The 18,274-nt window shown below is 48.2% G+C and overlaps 1 protein-coding gene across 1 annotated transcript in view; it reads left to right on the plus strand.

Annotated features, from left to right (window-relative positions):
- The first annotated feature begins 15,360 nt into the window (after window positions 1-15,360).
- LOC122186965 (acidic mammalian chitinase-like) overlaps window positions 15,361-18,274 on the plus strand; it is a 3,023-nt gene continuing 109 nt past the window's right edge. The window contains exons 1-6 of the mRNA XM_042884040.1: window positions 15,361-16,006; window positions 16,627-16,656; window positions 17,194-17,395; window positions 17,782-17,838; window positions 17,937-18,102; window positions 18,204-18,272. Coding sequence (XP_042739974.1) covers window positions 15,982-16,006; window positions 16,627-16,656; window positions 17,194-17,395; window positions 17,782-17,838; window positions 17,937-18,102; window positions 18,204-18,272 — 549 coding nt within the window. The 5' untranslated portion in view covers window positions 15,361-15,981. The remainder of the gene's footprint in view (window positions 16,007-16,626; window positions 16,657-17,193; window positions 17,396-17,781; window positions 17,839-17,936; window positions 18,103-18,203; window positions 18,273-18,274) is intronic.

Consider the following 18,274-nt stretch of genomic DNA (forward strand, 5'->3'; position numbering starts at 1 on the left):
GAATTCAGATCATGGGTTGTAAGAAAAACAACACGCAGCTCCCTTGCTGGCACACCTCCCCTGCTGGGCACAGCAATCTCACAGAACACCTTCCTTCAGAACAACTCTCCAGTGAGGCTCTGGCAGCAGGACTTTGCAGCCGCATTCCTTAGGAAACAAAAGAAGGTTTGGAAAAACAATAAACCATCTTCCCCTCCCTGTACTGAGCCTTGGCTGAGGCCATGCTGAGTGAATTATACATGGAGCTCTGTCAGGAAGCCTCCCTCCCAGCTGAGAACGTGCAATCCCATCTGCCCACAGCCAAGACAGAGCACAGACCAGGGCTGGGGGACGGGAGGCCCGGCTGCCTCCCTTACAGCCTGTGTTGCTGAGCTCCTCGAGTCAGCAACCCACCCTGCCTTCCTGGGGTACAAGGCGTGCAAGACTGAAGGGCCGCACACATGCCCAGTCTGACCAGAGCCCAGAACTGGGCACAGCAATCTAAATGTGGCCTCACCAGGGCAGAGTAGAGGGAAGGGATCACCGCCCTCAGTCTGCTGGCTATGCTCTTTTGGCACCCCAGGATTCCACTGGCCTTCTTGGCCACAAGGGCACACTGCTGGCTCATGGCAGAACACCACTGCTCCTCTCCAGCAGGTCATCCCCTAACCTGTACTGATGCATGCAGTTATTCCTCCCCGCTTGCAAGACTCTACACTTGCTCCTGTTAAACCTCACCAGGTTCCTCTCTGCCCAGCTCTCCAATCTGTCCAAGTCTTGTTGAATGGCAGCACAGCCTTCAGGTGTGTCAGCCAATCCTCCCAGCTTTGTATCATCAACAAACTTGCTGAGGGTGGACTCTATCCCTTCATCCAGGTCACTGATAAAGACATCGAACAAGACTGCACTGACCCCTAGGGAACACAACTAGTTACAGGCCTCCAACCAGATTCTGCACCACTTATGACAACCCTCTGAGCTCTGACAGTCAACCAGTTCTCAGTCCACCTCACTGTCTACTCAGCTATCCCACATCTTACAAGTTTCACAGCAAGAGTGTAGTGGGAGACAATGGCAAACACCTTGCTGAAGTCATGGTACACAACATCCACTGCTCTCCTCCCATCTACCCAGCCAGTGAAACCATAGAAGACTATCAGGTTGCTCAAGCATGATTCCCCTTGGTGAATCCATGTTGACTACTCCTGATAACCTTCTTTTCTTCCAATTGATTGGAGATGGCATCCAGAACTAGTTGCTCCATCACATTTTAAAGTTGATCCTGCTGCTGGACACATCTGCTGTGTATTTGCAACAGCAACTTACATTTTCTTGGTATGTACCTCAGTTTCCAGATGCACATGGATACTTCTGAACCTGAAATGATGCACATCCAATGAGGGAAAGGAGCCAGGAATGTAGCTGTGTAACCATCCCCTACAATGAAGAGGATGATTGCTGAGATCTCCTCGCAGAAAACACTGTGCAGACAGAGAATCACAGAATCACAGAATTGTAGGGGTTGGAAGGGACCTCCAGAGATCATCGAGTCCAACCCCCTGCCAAAGCAGGTTCCCTACAGCAGGTCGCACAGGTCGGCATCCAGGCAGGTCTTGAACATCTCCAGAGCAGGAGACTCCACCACCTCCCTGGGCAGCCTGTTCCAGTGCTCCGTCACCTCACTGTGCAGAAGTTCCTTCGCACATTGGTGCAGAACTTCCTATGCTGCAGTTTCCGGCTGTTTCCCCTTGTCCTGTCTCCACGCACCACTGAAAAGAGTCCGGCCTCGCCATTCTGCCCCCCACACCTCATGTATTTATAAACCTGGATTAGATCCCCTCTCAGTCTTTTCTCAAGGCTGAACAGACCCAGTTCACTCAGCCTTTCCTCATAGCAGAGATGCTCCAGGCCCCTCACCATCTTTGTGGCCCTCCGCTGGACTCTTTCCAAGAGATCCCTGTCTTTTTTGTACTGGGGAGCCCAGAACTGGACGCTGTGCTCCAGATGAGGCCTCACCAGGGCAGAGCAGAGGGGGAGGATCACCTCCCTCGACCTGCTGGCCACGCTCTTTTTAATGCACCCCAGGATGCCATTGGCCCTCTTGGCCACAAGGGCACACTGCTGGCTCATGGCCGACCTGTCGTCTACCAGGACACCCAGGTCCCTCTCCGCAGAGCTCCCATCCAGCAGCTCATCCCCCAGCCTGTACCGGTGCATGCAATTATTCCTCCCCAGATGCAAGACTCTACACTTGCTTTTGTTGAACCTCATCTGGTTTCTTACTGCCCAGCTCTCCAGCCTGTCCAGGTCTCGCTGAATGGCAGCACGGCCTTCAGGCGTGTCAGCCAATCCTCCCAACTTCGTATCATCAGCAAACTTGCTGAGGGTGGCCACCATCCCCTCGTCAAGGTCATTGATGAAGATGTTGAACAAGACCGGACCCAGCACAGACCCCTGGGGGACACCACTGGTTACAGGCCTCCAACCAGACTCTGCACTGCCAACAACGACCCTCTGCGCTCTGCCAGTCAGCCAGTTCTCAACCCACCTCACTGTCCACTCATCTATCCCACAGTTCCTCAGCTTTGTTATAAGGATGTCATGGGAGACAGTATCAAACACCTGCTGAAAGCAAGGTAGACTACATCCACTGCTCTCCCCCAATCCACCCAGACAGTGGCAACATCACAGAAGGCCACCAGGTTGGTCAAGCACGACCTCCCCCTGGTGAACCTGTGCTGACTGCTCCTGATCACCTCCTTTTCTCCCAGTTGTCTGGAGATGGCATCCAGCACCAGCTGTTCCATCACCTTTCCAGGGACAGAGGTGAGGCTGACTGGCCTGTAATTACCTGGATCTTCCTTCTTGCCCTTTTTGACCAGAGTGACATTGGCTCTCCTCCAGTCTTCAGGCACCTCCCCCATTCTCCAAGACCTCTCAAAGATGACAGAGAGCAGTTCAGCAATCACCTCCGCCAGCTCCCTCAGCTCCCATGGATGCATCCCATCGGGTCCCATGGATTTATGAACATTGGTGCTGCCTAGGCGCTCTCGGACCACCTCTTCCCTGACAGAAGGGAGGTCTTCCATTCCTCAGACCCTCTCACTGACCTCCAGGATCAGGGATTCCTGAGGAAGAGCTTTTTCAGTGAAGACAGAAGCAAAAAAGGCATTCAGTATCTCCGCCTTCTCAGCATCCCCCATTACCAGAACACCCCCCTCAGTAGGGGAACCACATTCTCCCTAGTCTTCAAGAAGAGAGGGAAAAGCCACCTTGCACTTTTCCAGTAGCTACAAGCCCTGTGACCACATGAGGCACAGCACTGTCATGTTATGATCCCGTTCTTGGCACACACCATGGTCACTCAGAACAGCAATGGCCCTGCGGAGGAGGGAAACGTTTCCGTACCTCCTGGCTGACGGCTCCAGGGATCTCCGCTCCCTCCCGTGCCCCCAGCTCTCCCCATGATAACCGTTTTAGCTTTGCCTCATACACACGCCCTTGAGATCTGCAGAGGCTGAAGAGTAAACAGACCTTAAAAGGGGCTGAAATTCCTGCCTTCCACTCCCTCGTTCTCAAGAGTGCTCTTCAGCAAAGCAGCTTTTGCAGAGACCAGGCAACCGAAGTCCTCTTTATGATACAAAGCAGCTAATAATAACCATGCACCCTTCACCCTGCCTGCTCCAGAGCCCAGGAGAGACCCTGCTCAGCAGATGGACATGTTTTTCTGCCATAAGTGGTTGTTCTCCCTCTTTCTAGCAAGGCCACATTGTGCTCAAACTGTTCTGTTCCACCATCATAAATTTCAGCTCAAAATCACCAGTGCAGATCTTATCACAAGACTCCTCATGTTTGGAAGCTTTTCTTCTCCTCTTGCAAGGGCTGAGCTTTTAATTTAAGAAAGGTTGTCACTGAGAGGAAATCTGAAAACACGAACTATCTCAAGTTAAGGTCTGAAACAGGTATCAGCTAAAACAATCTGAGAAAATGAATAAAGCAGGTCAATGAGAGATTTTTAAACCGTTTAGATGCTACAAAAAGCGGTGAATTCACTGACATCCTTGAAGCTTCCTTGGATGGACATTGCAGAACACAGGGCCCCATAAGCCAGAGGGGCAGGACATTGGAGCAGCACACACTGGTATCTCAGTGCTTTCTGCATTGGCCCAGAATGCATTCACAGAGTGTTCTCAGTTTTGCTTTTTTTTTTTTTCAGCACTGTGTAGCTTGGAAAACATGCATTAGGAAACATCCGGGATGTGTTGCTGGCAAACCAGAGGGGGGTCTGGTCCAGCCCAAGAGCAAACGTGCCCTGCAGGCACCTCTGCTGCTTCCCAGAGACCATTCCTGCTCTTGATGCCCCCTCCTCCAAGCACATACGCAGCAAGATGAGCTCTTCCAGGAAAGTGGGAGAGGGAAAATGAGGCAATATTTTTCCAACCTTCTTTTCCAACTTCCTACAGCTTCTGAATCTTAATAGTGTCCTTCCCTGTTGGGTTGTATCAAGACTGGTACTGACTGATACTCAGCAACTGTAGCCAGATCCTGGCTCCTGTGTCCCTGGATGAGGACAGAGTGACTCCATATTCAGAGCTGAGGTACAGGGTAGCATCTGGTTCGCCTCAGGCGTTTTGCTGATTGAGCAGAGGTCCATCTCCAGGCAGAGAAGGGATAAAATGGCTTCAAGAACACAGCAAAAAGCTAAAAGAGAGCAGAAAGTTGCCTTTTGTCTCCAAAGAACAGGGAGTCTCATGGTATTTGCAGCAGAATCAATGTGTCCTTTCACTGAGAACAAAACACGTCAAGGGAGTGTGTTCATATTAGCACCATTTTATTGGGAACATTTCTCAGAACCAGGGTGGAATTTCTCATGAAAAACAGTGGAGGACAATGAGCAAGTGAGCCTCTGCCCAGAGCAACCCACACCGCACCTGTGATAAGAGTGCTCCAAGTCAAGGCTGCCTTCTGGCAGGTCACGTCCGAATCTGGGTCGCTCACATCTCGGGTCTCAGTTTCAGGCTGCGTCAGAATAGAGACAAGACACAGAACTGCTCTTTTTTAGTGAAAGACGGAAGAAAAAAAAAGAGTACTTCTCCAGCCAGCTGTTTCCCAGCAGGAGCACAACAACAAAGTCCACTTCAAAGATGTCACCTAAGACACACCTAAGGTGCTTTAGAGCACTCACCTGTGAGCAGGTAAATCATTTGAAGAGCCACTCTGGGCCCTATAACTGCCTCTGGGTATGCTAAAAATTGACCACAATTACTCTGTGGGGTGCTTACCTTACATAATCATCTTAATTACAGGGGTCTGCCTAATTACACTTTATGCAGCTTTAACTATGCGAAGGCATCACATGTGGGATAGAAAAGATTCTGACCAAGTCTTGACCAACATGAGAAAAACAGAAGGACTCCAGCTGGACCCACGGTGCCTCCTGCCCTGTAACCCTGCCGAGCAGGTTTCTCCCACCGCCCCGATAAGATTAGAAACCTGGGTGTAACCCTGGCTTATGGCAACACACATTAAAGGAGGCAGAACCCTGGGTTGGGCTGGGGGTGGGGAGGAAGGGGCTTTCCAGCTGAGCGGCCGATCCCACAATGGCAGCACTGTAATTGTCTTTCATTCCAGCCTGTGTATGCATGGCTAGAAAGCTGTTCTCAGATTAACTATCTCCTCCTCGTAGCTCTGTAACCTTGGTAGCCTGATTTATTATTATTTTTTTCAAACTACACCACGTAGGCACAGAGCAGAGCTGTGTTATCGCACGAGCGCCCACATGAAAGGAACTTTGCAGTGTGCAGCCATGCCAGAGCTGGAGGGAAGGCAGAGCAGCAAAGCCTTGCCAGGCAGGTAGGACAGGGGTGCTGGAGAAAGGTGCCTTGCCACGGATTTTGCATCTAGCTTGGAGTTTTCCCAAAGCTGAGAAGCAGTCAGGTGAGGATCTGACCTAAGTCTGTCTTAGAGAATTGCTGTCGATGCCCAAATTGCCAAATGTGTGTGCGTACATCTTACCCACTAGCAGTAACACACCACTTCAAGCACGCTCTCGGGCTGTTTCGTTTCCCCTTCTTTGGGCAGCTGAAAGCCCCCAGACTGAAGCTGAAGGTTCCATTCTACCACACTGGTCCTTCCCACAATACACCACCTTTTTGAATCCCCCAAACTGCCCCAGTTCAGGTGCTGCCTCGGAACATGAAACTGCTAAACTCTGTCGAAGGGGAATAATTGTTTTTCCTTCATAAAGCACGGTGTTGAGCTCCGTCAGAGAAGCTGGAATGGGGGAGTGCTATCAGAGAAGAAAAACTAAATATAACTCTGGAAAAACATTCCACTCAAATTAATTATCAGCACTGAAATAACATTTTCAAAAGAGAAAGGAAAATATTGTGCTGAGCTGAGAAAAAGAGGGAGGTCTGCCAGTCCAGGCGTGTGTTTATCCTGGACACTGTTTAAGCTCTCAGTGCTAAATTACTGACAGAGCCCAGCTGTTCGTGAATCTCAGCCCTCCCCTCTGCTCAGGCCAATAGATTTCGCTCTAATCTGCACCCAAAAAAGGACTGCATTTCCCTTCCCAGCCGTGCCTGACGTGGCCTGGCCTGCGCACGTCAGCAGGATCAGCTCCCCAGCAGGAAGCTGGCGAGAGCTTCTTGCAAACATGTGACGTAGGAGACGGCCACGCAGCCCAACGCACCGCGCGCAGAGTGGGGATGTGGAGCAGAGCCACGCTTCCAAAGAAGGAGAGCCTGATGGCCCTTCCCTGGGTAACAAAAGCTCTGTAGCAGCCTCCCAAACCTGCTGTGCTGCTGCCAGGAGTGCGCGGGCTCGCGGTGTTGCGGTGCTGGCAGATTGTACACGTTTGGCACAAGAAGAAAGGGCTGCCTGTGAGAAGCACAGGGTGCCCGGATGCCTGAAAGGGTGCCTGCATCCAGGCTGTAAGTTAGGAAGGAAAGGAGAAGCGGCACAGACGTTTCACTGTGGGCCTGCACGGCACGACGGCTGCATCCTGCATGGGATGTGGGTGTGTTGAGGGAGGGAAGATTTAGGTTGGATGTTAGGGGGAAGTTCTTTACAAGGAGAGTGGTTAGGCCCTGGAATGGGCTGCCCAGGGAGGTTGTGGATGCCCCGTCCTTGGACGTGTTTAAGGCCAGGTTGGACGGGGTCCTGGGCACCCTGATCTGAATGTGTATGTTTGGTGGCCCTGCTAGGCAGGGGGGTTGGAACTACATGATCCTTGGGGTCCCTTCCAACCCGGGTGATTCTGTGATTCTGTGATTCTGTGTTCGCCTCCCTGGGGGAAAAACAAAGGGTCACAAATCAAACAGAAGCCCCATCACACATCTCTTCCCATGTCTGATCAACGAGGAGAAATGACTGCGGTGTGAGCCGAGTATTTTGGGACACATGCTTCCACCACTTCCTTCTCCACCCCCAGCCCCCCAAAAAACCTGACCGACCAATCAAAAAAACCCAAACAGCTGGTAGCCCTTCAAGCCTCCCTCTGCAGTAGAGCTGCCCCAGAAGCGCCCAGGAAAAGGCAGAAACACAGCAATAAGCCCAGGACCGTGCTCTGCTCCAGCTTTCCCACGCCCTGCTGAGCAGGCTAGCCAGCAGAAGCGTATTCACACGCTAGAAACCTAATGCTTCCTTCCCTGCAGCATGTCCCTGAGTGAAGTAAATAATTGGCAGCTCCTTTGATGAATTTCACTTTTACTGCTTTCAAGTTAGCCAGTCTTCTGCTTACCTGGGTTTTCTGTCATGTCTGCAATATTCAGAATTATTTACTGAATTATACACCAAACTGGCCTGCGCTGGGACCAGGAGCCTCCTGAAGCCTTCAGCTAACAGAAAGCAGCCATGTTTCATTGGTGCCCCTGGGCTCAGTCCCCATCACCACCTCACACCCCATGAGGAAGAGATGGGAGAGCTCAACGTGTTTCCTCCTGAGCCAGCTCTGAACTAACTTCATGCTGGTTCAGGCTGGTTTGTCTAGCAACAGGGATCGGTATTTTAGATAGATTAGTTTATCAAACGGAGTCAACCAGTATTAATTCTAAAACTTTCCATTTGAACTTTGCTTGGTGTGTGAACAGCCTTGTTTTCTCTTAATTCCGCTTCACTAAAAGCACTTAGAGAGTCACAATAGACTACTTATCTTAGCATTTCATGAGGTGCAAGGACATTTTCCTCACATTTCACATATATTGTTTTGGAAGAAGCCTAACAAACAATGGGAATTTGCCAAATCAGGGAAAAACAGCTAAAGGTCAGCCAAAAGTCTCAGCGATGAAGTTGATAGTGGAAAACTGGGGATAAAGTAAGTAGGCGTACGCCCACTCTACATGAGATCACGCATGCCCAGAGGCTCATTAGCGGATATTAATGAGTTCCGGGAAAGGAGCGGCCATGGACGGCAGCGCGCCGCGTTTCTTCAGCCCACGAGGGTTTATGGCGCCACCACGCGGCGCAGCGCGGCGCAGCACCCGGCCCTGCGCTCCCACCTCCTGGGGGGAATCCTTCGAGTTTGGGACCTTTAAAAGTCATCTAGTCCAACTCCCCTGCAATGAACAGGGACAGATCAGATGGCCCAGAGCTCGATCCAGCCTCGCCTCGAAAGCCTCCAGGGATGGGGCATCAACCGCATCTCTAGGCATTCTGTTCCAGTGCCTTACCACCATGACTGTAAAAGACTTTTTCCTTATGTCCGACCTAAATCTCCCCTCGTTGAGCCTGAAGCCATTTTCCCTTGTTCTGCCATCACAGACCCTGCTAAAGAGTCTGTTCCCTTCTTTCCTGTAGCTCCCATTTAGATATTGAAAGGCCACTGTCAGGTCACCTCTCAGCCCCGTCTTCTCCAGGCAGCACAGCCCGACCCCTCAGCCTGTCCTTGCAGGAGAGGTGTTATTTATCCTGCCCCTCTGATTATTTTTGTAGCTCCAGCTCCTCTGTCTGTACTGAGGACTCCACGTGTGGACACAGCGCTCCAGGTGAGGTCTCAATGCAGAGCAGAGGGGCAGGATCAACTCCCTGGCCCTGCTGGCAGCGCTGCTTTGGATGCACCCAGGATGCGGTTGGCTTTCTGGGCTGGAGGGCACAGTGCTGGCTCATGTCCAGCTGCCGTCCACCAAAACCCCTGGGGATTTTTTGACAGAACTGTGCTCCATCCTTTCATCCCCCAGCTTGTATTGGTAGTGAGGTTTGCCTCGACTCAGGTGCAAGACCTTGCATTTGGATTTCTTGAACCTCATAAGCTTCACCTGGGCCCATTGCTCAAGCCTGTCGAGGTCCCTCAGGATGGCATCCTGTCCCTCCGGTGTGTTGACTGCACGAGGGATTTTGGATCGTCTCCCACACTGGAGTTAAACATGCTGTCAGGGCTGTGTCTGTGTTTGGCTTGCTTCTGTTTTATGGAGCTGAGTTCATGTCTGTGTGCTCAGGAATTGGTGAGAATGGAGCCGTACTGAACCTGTGTCAGCAGGCCTGCCTGCTGCCTGCTGCCTCGAGAAGTTTGCTCACAGCTTGTAGGCTTTCTACTTTTGTTGCTGCTATTTTTCCTCGGCTCTGAGGGAGCAGAGGAGAGAGCGCTGCCCTTTTTGTGGCCTCCTGTACTCTTCTCTCCTAAAAGCAGTCATCTGCCAATCCTGCCCCTATATCTTGAGATTTGTTAAAAGGTTGTGAATGCTTTGGCTTCATTACAAAATAATAATAATAATAACAATAATAAGTGGAATAGTGGTAGCCCCTTAGTTCTCATAGAATCATCACAGAATCGTGAATGTTTTCATGAATGTTTATAGGCAAAAGCTCATCCTCTGTTGGCGTTCGCTGCAGTTCAGGAACTGTAGTACATTAGCTAAAGATGTTCTCTTTGCTGCCCCAGAGACTGAAACCTTGAATGGGAAAAAGGGCAAAGTCACTCACTGAGATAAAACCCCATCCCGGCAGTATTTTGAAACAAAACTGTTATTTCAAAACAAGGACAGTATCTGATGAAGTGCAGGGACGTAGATGATGTCTCTGTCTAGAATTAGGGACACATTTCACCCTGTTGAGAAAGCTGAACAAAGCGGTCAGACTGACTTCTAAACTGTTTTAAGCCTTCGAGGTTAAAGGGCAGTTAGAGCTGCTGCTTAAGTAGAGAATGTTTTATTTAAAGGCGGTTTGGTTGCTAGAATTTCTAGGGCCCTAAGTGCTATTGAATCATTTTAAAAGCCTTTATCATGCTAATGTCGCAGAAACACTCATGAATTTGAGAGGATCGAACACCCTTTCCTGGTGCCTGATGGCCCACATCACACACAGACATAGGGACGTTTTTCTCCTTCAGTTGCAGCATGGCAGGTGGAGGATGGGGGGCAGCTCCCCCCACACAGCCTGTCTGCCGGGTTCTCTCAGCCTGTTGCTTCAGTGCTCTGTTGTTATGTCCTGTAAATGTTTAATGGCAAGCTTATCTCTCTTACCTACACAGATGGCTGAGGTTATTGAGCTTGTGAGCAAGGATTAATTGGAAATGGGCGGATGTTGTCTACCAGAAAAAGAGCTTAATAAGTAATTAGACGGGATGCTGTTGTGGGAGCAAAGCCTCCTCTGAAGGGTTCAGAGCAAAACCAAGTCCAGAAGGAACTTCCTGGGGCCTTGTTACAATTCATTCTTAGGGATGAGACCTCATGAATGCGGTCACAAATGCAAGATGATGTCTGTACTGCAGCCCTCTGCTTGGTGACGGCAGCAGCCAGTGCTCTCCGCTAGTCACAGCTGGTCCTCTCCTTGCAGACCATGGGGATTGATGGGTGAGACAGATGGGGAAAATAGGTCCTGTTACATGGGGCAGCCTGATGGAACCTTCCAAACCTGATGGAAGAAGTTTAAGATCTGCATGCTTAGTGATGACATATATATATAAAAATAATAAATTGTAATAGATTAGGCTCCAATATGCCCTGCCAATCTTAAGTGGATTTTTCAGATCTTATGCTTTAGTAAATCCAAATTTCAAAAGATCACACCATAAATAATTGCATGTGACATAAATTGCATAAAAATATAGAAAGAAAAATCCAGAATAGCTAAAACAAAGCATTCTTCATGTGATATGTCCATAGCTAAAATAACACAATGCACACATTCATTCATGCATATACCTGTTTTCAATGTGTTTTGCTCACCTGCACACACCTGCATTTGGGCACAGATATTTAAGTGCACGCCTGTGGATCTGAACCATGCACATACCCCCACTTCTGAAGGCCTTTCTTACTGGCAGGCAACACAGAATCGTTCTTGGAACTCAGACGGGGTAGGCGGCAGGATCCAGCCCTGCTGCCCGTTCCTACATGCAGATAGTGCCCTACCATTCACTGGGGTTCACCACCACCACGGAGAGCTGGTGAACTCATCCCCTCAGTCCTGGCCACCTGGGAACATCAGGCAGATGCTCACAGTGCAGAGTCAAGATTTATTTAAGGAACAGGATTGGCAGAAATCAAGCCTGAGCGTTTCCTAACATCAGAGAAGGTAGGGGTGTGCTTACAGTGCCTAATTACAGCTATTTAGTGCCAACAGACAGAAAGATAAAAGCCGTGATGTAAGGAAAAAATGTGTAATGCTCTATTGCAATATTACATCTAATTCTTCATGAAAAGGACACTTCAAGGTCCCAATAAAACATACATAGGGACAAAAGGTGGATAAACGATGACACTCTGTAGAAGTAGCTTGGGAAATGGCTGCAGCATTCTGTAATCACACTGAGTCAGAGTGTATTTCTGGGAATCTACGTGCAGAAGGGAGGAATTTCCCCTGTGGAGCCAGGGAATGGCTGGTATCTGAAAGTCAGCAGTTCTTTAGTTCCAGTCAATGAGCTGCAGAGAGGAGGGAAATCAAATGCCAGAGAAAGATGGTGTGAAGCAGGACAGACTCGGGAACAAGGAGTTAGTACTGGGGAAACCAGGCATAAGAACAGAGATCTTCAAACAAATGAATCGTTTTCATAAGTACCAAAGAGATATGGCTCTCCTGACTGCCCTGTTAAGCAAAGACTCCTGTCTGTGCCTGTCTGTGCCCAAGGCCCACCTGGAGATTATCTTTGGAGAAGAGAACTTGAGGATCCTTAAAGCTCCTAATTTCTTGCTGTGAATCTGAACAAGAACTAATATCAGACATTGCCTGTATGACCCGTGCTCATGGACCGATGACATCACACTGCAGGAGCATGGCTGGCTCTTTGGCCTGGACTTGCCACAGGACACAGCACCAGCAACAGGAGCCTTTCAGCTACACCAAATGATCTGTTCAGTAGCACAGAAAGAGATTTTAGGCATTCCAGCTGTCTCGTTGCTGCATGGGGTGCTGTTAAACACCAATGTTACACACCATTGGCTCTGGGCTGCGCAGTGAAGGACACCTATGGGGGTTACACGACCTGGAGGCCACAGAGATCCCTTTTCATGACTCCATTTACAGGCACTGGATTATAGTGGCAGTAACTTAAGCAAGGGTACGTATACCAAACTGGATGTGGGGCCAGACTCTTAAAGAGAAGGAGACAGTTTTTACAGGGAACTCGGTGTCCTTCAAGAAGAGCTCAGATATAAAAAGCTGCTAAGCTATTGAGGAACCAGCAATACCATGAAGGCTCTTGAGAAAAGAACCCAGACAGGCTCATCTCTTTTGGATGAACCTCTAATGGAATTACATCATGCTCTTTATTCCCCTGCCCACAGCCCCATTCCATCTTAATCCCATTAGAGCCCAAAGTGATCAGACTCTCTCTAAAGCAGAAACCAAGGCAAGAAAGGAGATCAGGTATCTCCTAACACCTCTTGGACTGGGCACTGGAAGCAGCACAGCTCAGTGGATCAGTCAGTGATGCACTGATATCCCTCTCTTAGGTTATAAACCACATCAAGCAGGGAGACTTTGGCCAAGATAGCAAGGTTAAGCTGAAAAAAAAGTTAAAGCTAAGGCCTTGTAAGAAATAAAAACAGCCTTGAGTCAAGCTGTCCTAATCATAGAACAAAATCTCCCTCACTTTTAGCAAGGTGAAAACAAGGGGTTACTTCTTATTTCAAGCACTTATGCACACACCGGTTGTTGATTTTGTTCTGCTTGCTTTTCGACACTCCCAAGACTTTGGTATTTGACACGGCACAGCAGAGACAGGGCCAAGGTGTAGGTCATTGGCATGCACTGGCATCAGGAAGCACATTCCTCTTTACAGGCCCCAGAGCATGAGCTGAACTCCAAACGGACCAGCCCCTGGGTAGGAATCTGAAGCTGCTCACTACATCTGGGAAGGAGATGGCTTTGTTCAGATGTAGTTTTCTAGGAAGAAGTAGATAAAATTGCTCTGATCTTCACGATAGAATGCTTATCAAGTACACAGAGCTTTGAGCAAAAAGAGGCAGTTCTTTGGAGAACCTGCTGAACTGCTGTAATAAATACTGTAAATGAATACTCCAGTGTGACTGCTTGGCTCTGTGTCGTGGCAGTGTGAAAACCAGGGGCTGCTCCATAGCAAAAAAGTGTCCAATAGGGAGGAAAGGGTTGGGAACTGTAAACACATCTGAGATGGTTTGAAGTCTTAGCGAAGCAGTTAATAAGGGCTGTATGCCAAGGACACACAATTTCAGTGAGCTTCACCTGATGCCACTTGAATAAAATTGGGCATGTTGAAAAGATGGCAGACACATAGCATGGAATATGGGAATTCAGTCAGTCTTTAATCTGAGCAGCCAGGCCCAGCTTCCCCCATAGTAAGTATTTACTGTGCTGGCAGACGAAGGTGGAAGAAACAAAAGATGAGCCTAAATTATTTATTAGAGATATAAGCAGGTGATTTAGACATTTGAGGTAGCCAAAAAGCAGGTTTATCAGTTCCCTTCTGAGGCTCTGGGATACCCTTCCATGGCAGACACCATTGCTCCTAACACGTTTCAAGGTTACTTTAGTTTTTGGACATAAGTGTTTAATAGTTCCTCTTTCTCTCTAACATCTTATGCATGCAGTACAGCTCTGGATAAGTGAACTGAAATAAAACTTGCCTTTAATGATGTTACTTTTCTATACCAAGAATGAAGCAGTCCATTTGTATGTTGATCTCAGGTCTTTATTTACAACTGAAAAAAGAGAAGCAGCAATTAAGCTTTTTGGTCTGCAAACACACTGCTTCCACGTTACCATAAGACTGCTACAAAAGTGCTCTATGTATGTGACCAGGAAGAGCAAGCAACATTGACACCTACTGTTGGACATATTAATTGCTGACAGCACTAAGGCACCAACTTTACAAGATTCTTGTGAACCAGAAGACACTTTCCTTACTTAAAACTACATGCTGTCTTTTGTTTTGCTTTTGTGTTGCCTCCTGCAGTGCTTTCACTTAATTGCAAGCCAAGAATCTGCAGGTAAAGGAAACCTCTTCCTTTAACTCAATTTCCTCATGGGAATTAAGTGGAACTAAGTGATCCTTAGGCAGTGAGAGCTTTTTTGAGGCTAGCTTATAAAAATGAAAGACCTGCAAACAAATGCTGCTGTTCTCAGACTAGGCTGTACTGTATGCAAAGTGAGAGCGTGCAGATTCTTCAGAAGAGTCGAAGTTTCCACCTCACAAGGAAATGAGGTTCTCCTACAGAGAGCATCTTGCAGAGCACATCAGAAAGTACAAACCAGCCAGGTACAGAGCACAGGTTTGAAAGAAGAAGTTTACTGTCCCTTGCGGACAGGGACGGATCATTTCTAACACTTTCAGAGTTCTTCACATTAAAACACTCATCATCATGATTCCATACCTGCAATGCTGCTGTTTTTATTTTTTTGTTCCCAGCCCAATTGAGAGATTTCATGTGTAGGATTGAGTGACTCTACCAAGAGATGAAGGAAGAATTTGGCAACCAGGCTGAAAGAGTTAAGCCCTACATCTTCTTTCCTACCATTACTTTTCTCTTCATCAGGTCATTTCAGCAAATGAGCTTCAAGTAAAGACACAGATACTCTTGTGAAGTGCTTCCTATCTTTCATATCATCAATTTGTAAAAAGAGATGTAAGAGAAAATGCTCCAGAGATAGGAACGTAATGGCAGTTGAAGAGAAAAAAGGCTGGACGTAGAACTTAGCAGTGACTGTTTGCTCACACAGTAATCTAAAGTCCTCTATGACAAAAGTGAAGTCGTTTTAATATGTCCTGATTTATGCATTGTCCCTGGGCTCTCTCTCCAAGTGTGTGGCCTCCAAGAAATAATGCTTTTCTTCAAAGGAAATTATCCTAGCAATGTACCATCAAACGTTTGCTTTTCAGGCCAGCAGCGCACTCACCATTGAAGGCACTTTGTTAAAGCTTTCTGCCTACCTTCTTTCCAACAACAGTCCCAAGAGTAAGTGAGAGAACTGCTCAGCACAAGCTGACTTGCTTTGCCTTCACTGACAATCACCAGGAAGCCCACTCCACTTCCACGAAGTCACAGCAGGCTCTGGTGACAGGAGCAAGAGAGAAGTCAGCCCAAGAAGCCCCTGGATCCTGACCAGCCTCCTGCCAACAGCAGTGAGCTCCTGAGCCCTCCGCTGCTGTAGGTCCAAGCTCTACTCAGTCTCACCTCTCCGACCCCCAGCCAAGGAGACCAAACCCTTGTAAAGCACCCAGGTTTGGCAGCACCTGCTGCCTCTGGGCAGACACAATGGCAGTGCAAGGTTGAACACTCAGGCATCTACTCCGGCGTAACGCCAATATTGACACAAAGTCTCTAGAGGTGAAGAGAACTTCCAAGAAAAGTCATCTAATCTTGTTCTTCCACTGCTCAGGCAGCATCACAACATGGTGGACCGTGATAACGCTTGGGTCTCCAAACAAAGTCCTGAAGTCTATTGTATTGGTATCTCAATTTTAATGATACTGATCTTTACCAGCTTGTGCAATGTTTGGGCATCTTTGTTGACACAAGACTTGCAAGAAGTGAGAGCAGCATATAAAAGTGAGAAAAGTCTGCAGCAGATCAGTTCTGGTCAAAGATGGCCAAGCTCGTTTTGCTTACTGGTAAGTCCTGCTTCAAAACTTCTTCTCTGCCTTTATGACAAGTGCCAGGGCTCTCACTTTTCTCTCACTTTTACATCAGGTGATAGAAGAGGGGTTCAATGGAAATCAAGATGTTGCATTTTCTATTTATTCAAAGGAAAATCAGTACCGCGTTTTCAGGTTGTTTATATGCTGGAGTGCTCTGGTGTTTTCTTCTTCCTTAGATATGCAATTTCTTTATTCAGTTGATTTCTTTAACCAAAACACAACCTTGGACCAAGACGTAACACTCTAGGGATAAAAACTGCCTTGCTAAAGGAGCTATCACTGTCCATATTTGCCTGTAGTCTCTGTTATTTCAGCTATATTCACAGGAATCATCACATTCAGTTCCTTCCTACTGAAGGAATTAACCAGAGCAGCATACTGAGATCTTAATGACCATAAGCTTTTCTGCACATTCGCTTCCCTCAGAATAAACTGTGACCTCAGACTGAACTTTTGTTGGGTTAATACTGATCTAAAATATTGGCACAGAGCAATTTTATTGTCTGTATGACAGTGTACCTATCAAATGATTTCTGCTTCTTTCAGCACTGATGTTTATTTCAAAGACTAATCCTTCACTTTGATTTTCAAAGGTCTGGCCCTCCTGCTGAACGCCCAGATAGGTATGTGCTTCACACCCCAAAACTGCTCACCAAACACCTCTTAGCACTGGCACACACAGTCAAGGCAGGCATGCAGCTTATTAGATACACCAACAGCCTTCTCCATCCAGGCACTTCACTGGAGATCTGTTCTACGTCTGTTCTTCCTCACCAAAGGGAGAAAGGCTCAGTTTGGGAAAGAGACACAGCAGCCACAACCACCCTGATTCATGAGTTTCAGGGTACAAACAAAGAAAGAGGGAAATGCTTTAATGACCTTAGGGAGCCAGTTCCCAGAAGGATAACCAGCCCCACATCACTTTATTTGAAATCCTTAGTCCCAAGCAAACATTGCCCAAACATTTCTGATCAGATTTCATTTATGTCTTAATTTACAGCAAGTGCAGCCCAGGGCAGTGTTGGCTATACTGAGAAACATGAAAGATGGTTACAGGAAATGTCATGCAGCCAGTTACCTGGTCAGCATACATAACAGGACATCAGCATCTCCTATTTACTCTCTTCTCCCCCCACTCCACCTCCTCTATTTCTCTACAGGCTCTGCCTATGTGCTGTCATGCTATTTCACCAACTGGGCTCAATACAGGCCTGGCCTGGGAAAATACATGCCAGACAACATCGACCCGTGCCTCTGTGACCATCTGATCTACGCCTTCGCTGGGATGTCCAACAATGAGATCACAACCATTGAATGGAATGATGAGACCCTCTACAAATCCTTCAATGGACTGAAAAATAAGTACGTACTGACAGCATCACGCATCATGTGTTTTCCCACTCAAGTCCTGCAAATTACTGAGCAGCTGTTCTGTATAAGATGGCAGCTCAACCCACATGCTGAGGGGGCAAAGAAAAAGGGGCAGACAGTGATGTCAGATAAGGCTGGCCAGGCTGCCAGCATTGATCCTCCGGGGATGAGGAACATCAGTCACATCAGTAACTGTGCTCCTGACTTACTGCCTGGGTGTCACTCCACAACATCACAGCCTACAAATGCAGCTGCAGCAGCCACTTTGCAGAAAAGCAGGAGCACTGTGCTTTGTGTTGGTCTTTGGTCTGAAGTTGGAAACAGCAATACTAAACCATTCTTTGCAGTGAAACGTGTTCATGTCCCTCCCTTTGCAGGAATGGAAATCTCAAGACCCTCCTGGCAATTGGAGGATGGAATTTTGGGACAGCCAAGTAAGTTCCCACTTCCCACAACAGCACACTGGAAAGGGAGGGGAAGGGGAAAAGAGGCACCAAGCAAGCCCCAATTCTGCCCTTCTCTGCTTCCCTAGGTTCTCCACAATGGTTTCCACTCCTGAGAACCGCCAGACCTTCATCAACTCCGTCATCAAATTCCTGCGCCAGTACCAATTTGATGGGCTGGACATTGACTGGGAATACCCTGGATCAAGGGGCAGCTCTTCTCAGGACAAAGCTCTCTTCACCGTCCTGGTTCAGGTAGGACACAACAGAAGGCTTTGATCAGGCCCCCCGATCTGCACAGCTCTGACCACAGCCCCACTGGGGTTCACGCTGAGCCGTTTGTGGTCATCCTGCAGGAAATGCTGGCTGCCTTTGAGCAGGAAGCCAAGCAGGTGAACAAGCCCCGTCTCATGATCACGGCTGCTGT

This window comes from Lagopus leucura, unplaced genomic scaffold, assembly GCF_019238085.1.
Source record: "Lagopus leucura isolate 7727_CA_CO unplaced genomic scaffold, USGS_WTPT01 Super-Scaffold_100043, whole genome shotgun sequence".
Classification (NCBI taxonomy): Eukaryota; Metazoa; Chordata; class Aves; order Galliformes; family Phasianidae; genus Lagopus; species Lagopus leucura.